Source organism: Malurus melanocephalus, unplaced genomic scaffold (assembly GCF_030028575.1).
Source record: "Malurus melanocephalus ecotype Western Australia unplaced genomic scaffold, MMel_1.1 scaffold_243, whole genome shotgun sequence".
Classification (NCBI taxonomy): Eukaryota; Metazoa; Chordata; class Aves; order Passeriformes; family Maluridae; genus Malurus; species Malurus melanocephalus.
In genome coordinates, this window is record NW_026623475.1 from 42,723 (window position 1) to 53,590 (window position 10,868).

Genomic DNA, 10,868 nt, shown 5'->3' on the forward strand with positions numbered 1-10,868 from the left:
AATTCCTGGAGCCTGATATTCCAGCTTAGTTTAGGAGTTCTGCTGGGCAGAGAGACCAAACATCCTGAGGAAGGAGTCAGCGTGCCCTGTGCTATCTTAAACCCGAGCTCAGCCTTGGGTGAAGCCTTCTCTCTGGAACATCCTGTGTAAACTGGGCTCTGGCCTCATCTGGGGCGGGATTCATTAGAATAGGGGGACATTACTGCATTTGTGAACTTTCTTATTGGGGAATCCTAGATAGATATGCTAATTCCTGAAACCTATAAAACTTGTATCTGTGCTGTACACGGGTGTGCATTCTGCCATCAAGTTGTGCACCTGGGATCCCAAATACTGAGGTAAAACCCTTTTTATCCCCTTAACCGTGTCTGTGTCATTATTAAAAACTGGCCTTTCAAGGCAACACATAGATCTGCACACCCTGTGTATTCATGGATCTGCATGCGTGTGTGTACATGGGTCTGCACACACGTGTGGGGGTGTGTGTGTTTTGCCACTCAAGAAACTGATTAGCCAGAGTGTAYGGAAARTGACGCTATGAAAAGCCAATATCCKCAAAGGAGACAGAGGAGTCCTGYAACTTYATTCGAATAAAGGGAGAGAGTCCACAGGGACACAGCCCGCGGGTTTTTGTTTTTTTTCTCGAGGTTTCAGAGGGCGCAAGCTCCTTTTATCCCAAACTCCCGGTCCTCTTCCTTTCCCCATCSGCTGAGGTACCAGGAAGGTTCAGCCTTCCTGAGCTACAACGTATCTCCTCTTGAACCTGTCGTCTTCCCCYRAAAGTTCAGAAACTCRGGCTTGTGCAGACCAATTCATTTGTTTCATTCAAATTGTCTGGGCTGTGTAACAGACCTGCTGCTTGAAGTTAATAGAGACATTAAGACCCATTTCAATGACCTTAACACCCATACCTTCACCCATGGAATTGTTTGTAAAGACATTAGCACACAACTTCTCTACCAGGAGCACAGTGAGGTTTTGGTGGTGTTGGTGTTCCTGTGAGGGCTGTGTCTCCATCTCTGTAGCCAGACCCACATATGGGTGTATCCATGTGTCTGTAAATGTGTATAGTTGTGTGTGCACACTGATGTCACCAGTGAGTGATTTGGGCACTCAAAGGTACTGGCAAAGAGCACATTTTAATACAAATTTGTGAAAATGCAACCTAAGGGAGTTCAATTACAATGTTCACCCTGTTACTGATACATGGCTGAAGTATGCATAGGAAAATCAGATTGGAATCTATTTAGGATTATTTACATGGAGGCAAAGGATGCAAAAGGGTCAGGGTGCAAAGGATATGAAGGATGTGAAGAAGAAGGCCATAACACCATGGGGGTTCTCTCTTGAGGTTTCAGAGGGCACAGCCTCCTTTTATCCTAAACTCATGGCCACATATTGCCTTCTTCCTTTCCCCATTGGCTGAGGTACTAGGAAGCTACAGCCTTCCCGAACTACCTACTACATATTCTGCCTTGTACCTGTATTGTCATTTCCCCACCGTTTGGAAGTTCAGGCTGTCTGGGCTCTGCAGATCCACCAGAAGTTCTGACTGAGTTCTGCAATTGTGTGTACCCATTTTTCCAGTTACCCTAAAGTTCAGAAGTTCCAACTGTCTGAGTTCTGTAAAATATTTGCCCCACTTGATGTTTGTAGAGCTATTAGGACCCATTTGAAGACATTAACACCTATTTCTCCTAAAGATCCCCACCCAGTGAGTTATTAGCATTCATCTTTCCTATCACATCTTTCCCATCAATTCTAAGTTTCCATTCTGGCCATAACCCAAGTTGGGAACAATGGTACCGTTGGAACTCAAGTTCCAACTCAGGTAAAATATTTACCAGGTTTGACAAAGATAACTGTTTATCCTTTGTTTTCCACTTTGGAGAACACTTTTGGTCACAGAAAACTGTTATGGTCAGACAAGCTGGCAGGTCTTCRACTGCAACTGGAATTGCTCCGTAAGCCTTGCTGGGAAGGGTCTGATGTCATCTTGTCCCTTTGTCCTTCAAACTATGTGGCTGCCCCTGCTAGGCACAACCTTGGGAAGGGTATTTTCCAATATTTTGAGTCTCTGTTCCGGCGGGGTGTGTGTGGTTTAGCAATTTTGTATCTAGCAGTTATTTACTGTTATTTTTTGCCTGATGCTGTTCCGTTTGTTAGTGAGCTGTTATTTTTTTTACATGGATCTGCCCGTATTTCATTCGTTAGTGGTGGAAAGCTTGGAATTAAGGTGAGGTAACTCATTTTAGAGTGCCCACCTCTTTAAATCGTCTTAAACCAAGACAATGCCAGCATGTAAAATAGCTCTGCCTTGAGCTACTTGAAAGAATTAAGTCTTCTGGGTCACAGGAGGCAAAAGAGCCTGCCCTGTAGCTGGGGAAGGGGAGAAGAGGCTGGGGAAGAGGGTGTTCTGGCAAGCCTAATTTGAGCTTTTTTTTTTTTCGCTTTTTTTTTTTTTTTCTTTTTTTTAAGATGCAGCCATCTACATAAACATTTCTTTCATGGTTAATTTATACATTCACACAAGACAAGAGTTTAAGCATCCCTTTATTGCATAAGCACCAAAGAAGTCACTGCTCCCCTAGCAGCAGCAGAAAGCACATAAAGAAGCAAACATGGTTTCAGTGTTATCACCTTTCATTCATGCTCTGTTGCTGAATTCAGCTTTTGTTTGGAGAAAGGACTTATGAACTAAACGGCAAAACATTTCCCTCTCCTAACAGGTTTTTCAACCTCTAGTTTCCTCACAGAGATGCTGCCTGCATTCTAGGCTCAAAGAATGATAAGAAAAGCTGTATTCACTCAGGCCAAATAGGTTTTAGTGTCCTATCCATCATACCAGCCAGGAGTAGAAGCTCAGATAAATTTAAGGAGCAAGGTCATGTTTCAGCATAGTTTTCTCTCTCTGACAGTGAGAGAAGCCTCCACTAGCGACTGTCCTTGTCATAAGGCAACATGATTCTGCAAGTCTTATACAGTGCTCATTAATTTTTTATATTTTCTCAATTACAACAAGAATGGGCAAAAAAAAAAAATAAAAGGAGGGAGGAGGGGAGGAAGAGAGAGGTGGATGAGAACAGAGAAAGATACAAAAAGAGAGAGAAACCCTGAATGTTGCTAAGCCCTGTTAGTTAGGGCAATAAAACCTTGAGTCAGGATTATGCAAGGAAATGGCTGAAACTCCACCTGCAGTGGCCTGTTGCTAAACCTAGTTTGTATTAAGCTACGAGCTGTAAGTTCTCTGTTTGCATTGCAGCAGTGTGAAGGCTTCCAGAGTTAGCACTAGCCACTTTAATTCCCCACACCCATCCATTTCCCCATTTCCCTGGCCTCCTCTTCAAACACCGTGGTTCTCCAACTCTGGCGATCCCGAGAAAACGATCAACACCCATGGAGGGATTTAGCAACCCCTGACAAAGGAACTCAGGTTTTTGCCCCTGCAGTGGTTTTTCCAGCCGTACCTGGAAAAGAAATACATTATGTAATTTGAGGAGTCAGATAATGATTAAATTGGTTATAAAAATAGACTTTCTTAGTATTTGAGAGTCTTGGGTGAAGACTCTCAAAGATCTCTCTGAAAGATATGAATAAATGAAAATTATCATGAGCTCAGTGCAAGTGAGCTGGGGGAAGGGGGAGAGAACAAAAATGAGAGCTCTGGGAGAGGAGGCAAATTTAGGGAATTAGAGGAGGTGCTGTGAGACAGGATTCCTATCTTCTCCTTTCAGCTTTAGGAGAAGGACTGGGCTAAACTCCACCAAATACAGCTTCCACCCACTGATCCCCTGCCTCCCTCAGGCAATAGCAGGATTGTCTTTGATCGCCTCCACCCACTTTTCCCCAGTGTCCACTGCAAATATCCTTACCAGGGACTGAGGCCATGAGCCTCTCGAGCAATCTTCTTGGCACACTGAATATCATCCTCAATATTATCATCTTGCAGTTCTGTAGAGAAGGGAGGAAAGATCACTATGAGGGAAAGAGGGGTAGAGGAAGAGCAGGAACAGACCGGCAGAAGGAAAGGTGTCCATCAGGAGGAAAGGGTAGGTGGGACACTGAGAAGATGGATGAATAGAAGGACAGAGAAATGCCCAGAGCACCTGCTAGGCAGGTGTCATGAACAGAGCAGGTGTTTTTTTCATGGAATGAACAAAGAAAGGTTCTTTGTTCTGTCCTACCACTTACTTGAGCAACTGATATGGCAGGCGTTCTTGGATCCAGGGGTCCGGCCATCATTGCACCAGTACTTGCTGTTGATCTGGAAGATGCCATAGTCCCTGCTCGGACCATTGTTATTGTACGCTTTGGTGTTATAATCACTCTCGTGTTTCACCAGGCACATCCCTGCAGGAGGAAGAGAGATCCCAGAGGAGAACATTAAAGTATGCTCAGGGTAAATAAGAAGAAAGATGTGAAAGGATMAAGGATGAATGAAGTGGTGGAGAAGTAATTAAACTGGTGATATCATGACCTTGAGAATTGGATGGGTAAATGCTTGGAAGGACAAAGCTCTAGATGGGTATTTGTTGTGTGAGCTATAGAAGGGAGCAAGGAAGGGGATGAGGAAGAGAAAAGATGAATTCAAAGAAATGGAGGGACAGAATAGAACTGCTGAAAGATCTAAAAGAAGCTGAGAGAGACAAAGGTGGTACAGGCAGAGAGGTGCCATGGCAGCTCATTATACTTACAGTCAGCAACAGTTGTGCCCTCAAAGCCCTCAAAGCCATTCCGACGTAGGATCTTCACCATCTCACATCTGGAGATGATTTTTCCCTGGGTGCCTGGCAGAGCCAGGCCAAGGAAAACAAGAAGAAAGCCAAGGAAGAGCATTGCCTTTGCCATCATGCAGTCCACAGCAAGATGTGCCCAAGCAACTTGAGCTGTCTGTCTGCAGGACTGCCTGCAAGGCCAGCCTTTTATTCCTGCTCCCAGAAGGAGGATCAGCTGGCTAAGCAAGCATGTCTGGGAAATCTGGGCGGTCTTTACAGTAACAAGCCAACAAAGAAATGGGCCAAACTCCAAAACAAATTCCTGGAGGGTGCCAGTAATATTTCACTGGTCCTTCAAGGCTGGGGCAAAAAGTTTTCCACAGGCAATCCAGCAATCCTCAGTTTGATATTACTCCAAATATCATAGATCAAAGGTTGTTGTTGCCTCTGTGTGGGTGTGTCATGGTTTAACCCCAGCAGTTTGCTAAATCACTCAATCTCTCCCACCCTGGTGGGATGGGAAAGGTAAATGTTAGAAAACTTGTGGGTTGAGATACAGACAGATTAATGGGGAAAGCAGAAGTCACACATGCAAGATAAAGCAAAACAAAGAGGTGACACACTCCTTCCCATCAGCAGGGAGGTGTTCAGCCTCCTCCAGGAAATCGGGCTCCTCTGTGTTAACAATGGTTTGGGAAGACAAACATAATCACTCCAAATGTCCCTGTCCTTCCTCCTTCCTTCGGGTTTGTACTTTGAGCATGATATTGCATAAGATCTGGGATATTCCATGGTTCGTGGGGGTCACCCATCTCCCCTGCATCCCCCATCATGGTTTAGGAATAATRTTCCCCAATTTAGTAGTCCCRTTAAAAAGACCATAAGCTGCCTCCCCTCACACTCTCTGATCACATGTTGGGATGTAAAGAATTTACTGGGAATGCCAATGAGTTAATAATCTACATGAAAAATGTCCTCAAATAGAACCTCTTGTGAAGGAGATGAAGGAGTAGCCAATCTTATGTTCTTAATTCATCTTCCTACTATCCCTTGTGAAATATTTCTGAACAATAAATGACATACGGTAGAAAGAAGCCTGATTTATTATGGTTTTGTTTACAAGCCATGGCAGATCACTGGACATTTATTGGTCACTATCTCCAGATGGGTGCCTTTGACAACAGTTTTTTTTCTCATACTATATAAACCAAAAAGCTCAAGAAAATAGAGATAAGAAAAAAATCTTCAAAGGTAAAAATAAAAAGAGGCAATGGTTATCAAAGACATAAACCTAACAAGATATGTCATAACTGAGTTGCAGGAGTGTCTCATATTGGCGTGTCCAATGTAGAAATAGCAAAAGGTGACTGTGCTGGGTTTGGCTGAGTTAATTTCCTTCCCARTGGCTGGCATGGGGCTGTGTTTTGAATTTGTGCTGAATGTAGGGATGTTAATAGAGGTGTTTTTGTTATTGCTGARCAGTAGTCACACAGAGCCAAGGCCTCTTCTCGCTCACCTTGGTTTTAAGGCTCAGATGCAATGGTGTGCAATTAAAGCAAAACCAGCCCAGGTGCTCTCAAAGCAGCAATAATGCACTGTGGAAGGCAGAGTTTCTTGGGGTAGCTTAAAGGAATGAAAATAAGATAAAGTTTATAACACAGAATTTATCCACTTCTGAAAGGCTTAATCTAGTGACTGTTAAGTATCCGTTAAGATCGGGCTCTTTTCCTAATTTGGTGTGCTGGGGATATTAATCTTTGGGATGGGAGTGGGCACCCTTGAAAAGTGATTATTGCTTGGGATAGAGAAGTGCACGTGGGATGATGATGCAGGACATTTTGCTCTGCCTGATCAGAGAAACTTCTGTGGGCTTGGGATAATGTGTTAGGATTTCAGGTGAACAATGCCTTGAGTAACCCAAGTGTTGGTGGGCTTTAAATCATGTTTTGTCTTGGTGAGAACTGGAGTGCTATCTCATGGGAAGGATCTTGTGTTCAACTGAGTTTTGTGCCAGTGCAAAAGGGCTTTTTAGCCTTCCACAGAGAATTTCCAGTTTGGTTTTAAATGGTTTAAACCTGTCTGAGGTTTGCCATTCCTTGGAGAGGTGACCTCATATTCTAGTAGGTGTCATTATTCTCTCTCCTACAGGGCAGCAGATCTGTATAAAGCTATTTGTGATAAACATCAATGCTGCAGTTTTCATGTTTTGTTTTTATTTCTTAGTGGCTTAGAGCCTGAAGTGTGGGGGGGTTTAAGATGTATTAAATCTTGTATCACTGGTTGCTTTTGCCTAGTTTACTGTGACTGTGGTTTATTCTAGGCAAGGCTTTATTCCTTCTGGGAAAGGGATCTCCTTTGCTGAGGCACTTTTAGAAAGTGTTGCCTGGAGACSGTTTGTTTAGTGTAAAACTTCAGTGCTTGGCTTTACAATTGAGTAAATGGTTTTGAAATGACTGACAGGTATTATAAAATACATAAATAATTGTGAAACATATCTTTTTTATTTTATTTACCCTTGTATAGTGCAGAATTTTTTTCCAAAACCCACTTTGTATAGAAGGCTGAACTTTTTAAACAAAGTTTTGCACAACTTGGTAACTTGAGAATCAATTGTCAGATAAGATTTAAACTTGAAATCTTTTATGAAATTTTTAAGAAGAGTCTCACATTTCCAACAATAGCTTTCCTACATTATTTGAAGGAACAGTGGAAGTTCTTTGGGGAAATGTGACACCTGAATAGCTTTTAGTTGCAGGAGGGTTCACTGCTCATTTTGTGCCATAGCTTGAAGTTGGCTTCCTTATTACTTGTTGGTGCTTCCATGTGGGATTGCCTTACTTGTCTGATCCATAAGAAAAGTGACAGTTACACTCATTAGAGCTTTTGCTGTCAGGGGCTTCCCCAGCATCTTAGACTTGAAGCTCAAGTGAGTAGAATGACCTACTTCCATATATTGGYCATGTGGAAGAATATTTGTTCGCTGAGTTGATTTTTTTTTKRRGRWTTTTKKTTTTTKGKTTKGKKGKTTKGKTTTTTTTTTTTKGTTTAAGRGACAGGTGTCTGCCAAGTAAGGTAGGAACCTGCTTTGGAATGGAAAATGTGACACCSTTCCCTCCAAATCATGAAGACTTTGAAATTATGGGGCTGTCAGGCAAAGATACCGGAAAATGAATAACAGTTCTTCACTATTGTGTATGACAAGACAAACAACAACGGCAGCAMCAAGAAAYCAAAAGASRGAGCCAGCGCCAGCCTTCTCCGGGTGCTGAGCCCTTTCCCCTCGCTGCAGTTCCGCTCACAGCCGGCAGGGGCGCTGCGGGCTCCGGGCTGCGGTGATTCCGCCGCGCCTGCAGGGGGCGCTGTGGCGCGGGCTCAGCCCCTCCGCACGCGGGAAAGGGCGCTCAGCCATGGCAGAGATGGAAAAGGGAAAGGAAAAGGGGAAAAGGGGGAAAAAGGAAAAGGGGAAAAAGGGGCTGCTGTGCAAACTCCGGGGTGCGGGGAGAAGCCAGTCCCAGTGCCACTCCAGAGACAGACGGTGGCAGGGATTGCAGAGCAGGCTGGAACAGTCTAGGTTGCAAACGAAGTGTAACAGAAACTCTGATGCATTAGCAGAAGCCATCGGAATTCAGCAGACAGGGAATGTTGAGTTAAAGTGTATCAAAAAGCCCAAAGCAGTGGCWGAAAATGAGCGGGGCTGGGCAGTGGCAGCYGGGCTCCTGCAAGGGGCCCAGAGATGCTTCTTCTGGGGAGGAGGGGGCTCTGGGCTGGGGGTCGCGAGTTTTCCGGTCGCGAGTTTTCCCCTAAGACACTGGAGTAGATGGTGAGGATCCTTTCCAGTGAGATCAGGTATTGATGTGRTCTCAGTTCAACGTCTGCTCTGACAAGCAAAGCCTCACTCACGGTAGGAGAAGCAGTAAACGACGGAACTCTGCGGTGGCAGCGAATTCTCTCCACAGTGACAGCCACAGCCCGACCATCTCACCTCCAATCCCAAGAGTAAGAGAGAGCGAGCAGCTGAGCCCAGCCCCTCATCCCCCCCAGCCCCTCATCCCCAGCCAACATCTCACAGTATCTCTGCACTTCCCAAGATCAATCCCCCCAGGTAGGAGGGTAGCCAATGGCACCCTTCCCCCTTCTCTTCCTCACAGCCACATCTTTTATCTCTTAACTATTGTAGTTATTATCTCTTAGGCAACAAATGGGAGCAAATTCCCTGAGAAAAAAAAAAAAAAGAAAAAATTCTAACCTCCAACACCTTTCTTCTTCTTTTGTGTTTTCTTCTTTATTAATCTTGGCCCTCAGCTGAGGCTATCTGGTCTTCCAACCTTCCRTGAACCTGCACCCGGTAAATGCAGGTGTACCAGGGGTTTCCCCAGTTGCTCTTCACAAGAAGTTTGACRTGTGAAAAGGCTCTGGGAAGCAGCATGTTCTGTGAAGAGGGGAAAGGGGGCCATTGAAAGCAACAGTGAAATCAACATGTGTTGTCCTGCCAGCCGTGTTTGTGCTCAGGAACAAGCGTCCAAGAGTAGGTGGAAGAAGCAATAGAGATCTGAATCTAGTACCAGAGCTGCTGGGGAGGCTGGGGACAAGGGAAGGCCATTGTCAGCTTGCCAGCAGGGCACCGAGTGGAGCAACAGTGATGCCTGACAGATTTTGCCACCACTTGTCCCTGTTTCACCACAGCTTAAGGTCCAATTGTGGTTTGGGTGGAGTAGCTGCATGTGCATCTGGCTTTTCTGAAGGCAGTGGCTGCAGCCAGGGATCTCTCAGGAGCTGTGTTGCCATGGGCCTTTGGCTACCACAACCACGTGCTAGTCAGCCCTCCAAACCCCACCAAAACTTTTTCTGCAGCGATCCAGGACCCTCTGCTCAGGGAGGAAACATTCGCACCCCTCCTGCCATGGGCTTGCAAGCAAACCTGTTTTCTGGCATCTGGCCTRTGTGTGTGACATACCTTCAGAGTAAAAGTCTGCTTGGGCCCTTTTTCCAARTTGTAGGTGAACATCCCCAGGAGAGTTTCCTCTTCTCTGTCTGCATCCACTCCCTCAAGGGCAAAGCACAAGGACAGCAAGTTGGGCTTGTCCCAACAAATAGGGAACGTACAGGCTGGATCAGTCTTCTCATGTACCCAGCCTCTCCCAGGGCTCCAGCAGCAGTCTGGCATTGGTTAGGGTAGAGCTCAGCCTCTGCCTTGTGTTTTGGTCAAGAACCCTTAGGAGCTTGACCAGAACAAGTCTTWAAAAGGATGGACCTCTTGAGCTTCTAACCTCTCGAGCCTCTAATCTCTACAGGTTAGATATTAGAAAAAAAGCTTTTTACAGAAAGAGTGATAAAGCATTGGAATGGGCTGCCTGGGGAGGCAGTGGAGTCACCATCCCTGGATGTGTTTAATAAAAGATTGGATGTGGCAATGGGTGCCATGGTTTAGTTGAGGTGTTGGGCATGGGCTGGACTCAAAGATCTTKAAGGTCTCTTCCAGCCCTGCTGATTCTGTGATTCTGAGCCCTTGAAGTGTCACACTGGGGCAGAACACAAAGCTCAGAGGATGCACAAATGCAAGCGAGACCATGCCCTGACCTTCCCCCAGGGCCAGATCCCCACCAGAAAGGCACAGCAGACTTACAAAGACAGCGATGTCTTTGGGCGCACTGACGATGGACCCRCTTGGAGAGTCATCTTTGGTGATGTGCTGCACTGTGATGGCAGTCAGGTGGATTCGTGCTGGCAGCCTGATGACAACCTGGCCCTGCTGYCCTTTGAAAGCCCAGCAGTTTCCTGGGAAAACATTTGGCTGCAACCAGAACGCAAGAGCAATGACGTGTGGGCCAACACGGCTGCCCGTGTAGCTTGGAGCGTTGGGGCTGACCTGTCTGTGGGCTYTATTTCAGCCTGAAAATCAGGGGCGTGTGAGGAAATGGACAGAGGCTGAAGGACTTCCCTGCCTGCCAAAGTGGGCTCAGCATGGCCAAACAGAGTACTGGTTACAAAACCATCCTAGTCAGGGACAAGCAGAAGCACCTCTGCACAGGGACTCTGTAGGGCATCCCCTCTCCTCCTGCCTCACGCCCTGAAAAGCAGTTCTGAGGCTTGACAGGGTCACCAGGTAAAAAGAAAGCCTTTCACCCAGCTATGGCTGAGGATTGTGGGCAGAGT

The 10,868-nt window shown here is 45.7% G+C and overlaps 1 protein-coding gene across 1 annotated transcript; it reads right to left on the reverse strand.

The window, feature by feature from the left end:
- Positions 1 to 2,536: 2,536 nt before the first annotated feature.
- On the reverse strand, positions 2,537 to 4,933 carry LYZ (lysozyme). The gene is made up of 4 exons (XM_057375215.1): positions 4,695 to 4,933; positions 4,192 to 4,350; positions 3,873 to 3,951; positions 2,537 to 3,467 (listed from the first exon to the last, which is right to left on the reverse strand). Exons 1-4 carry the CDS (start codon positions 4,849 to 4,851, stop codon positions 3,407 to 3,409), a joined length of 456 nt encoding a protein of 151 aa, XP_057231198.1. The 5' UTR covers positions 4,852 to 4,933; the 3' UTR covers positions 2,537 to 3,406.
- Between the last annotated feature and the right edge of the window lie 5,935 nt (positions 4,934 to 10,868).